Raw genomic sequence first — 408 nt, 5'->3', positions numbered from 1 at the left:
CACCCCTGAGTGTCCCCCCCCTTCATCCCAGCCCCCCGACGACCTCTTTGTCACCTGCAGGAGGTGAGCGCCTTTGGGGAGGCCGGCGAGGGCGACTACCTGGACGACTGGACGGTGGTGTGCAGCGGGACCTACTGGTGGCGGGACGGCGAGGTACGCTTCCAGCACGCCTCCACCGACGTCTTCCTCTCGGTGACGGGGGAGCAGTACGGGCGGCCCCTCCACGGACAGAAGGAGGTGCACGGCATGGCTGCCTCCAGCCAGAACAACTACTGGAAGGTGATGGAGGGCATCTTCATGCAGCCCAGCGAGGTGTTCAAAGCGGAGCAGTACCACGCTGAGTTGTGATGGACAGACAGACTGCTGCCGAGCCTCTGGGTGCTGCCCTGTGGAATTCGGGACTGCTCC

The 408-nt window shown here is 65.0% G+C and overlaps 1 protein-coding gene across 1 annotated transcript; it reads left to right on the top strand.

The window, feature by feature from the left end:
* Window positions 1–45: 45 nt before the first annotated feature.
* Window positions 46–369, top strand: LOC104464623 (stromal cell-derived factor 2-like; the record flags this gene model as incomplete). Its single annotated transcript, XM_010077388.1, has 1 exon — window positions 46–369. A coding segment is annotated over one exon (303 nt), but the record flags the coding sequence as incomplete, so codon positions are not given.
* Window positions 370–408: the final 39 nt, after the last annotated feature.

This window comes from Pterocles gutturalis, unplaced genomic scaffold, assembly GCF_000699245.1.
Source record: "Pterocles gutturalis isolate BGI_N339 unplaced genomic scaffold, ASM69924v1 scaffold42288, whole genome shotgun sequence".
NCBI classification, from domain to species: Eukaryota; Metazoa; Chordata; class Aves; order Pterocliformes; family Pteroclidae; genus Pterocles; species Pterocles gutturalis.
The sequence above is the reverse complement of the archived record's forward strand: the minus strand, read 5'-3'. Positions and strand labels throughout refer to the sequence as shown.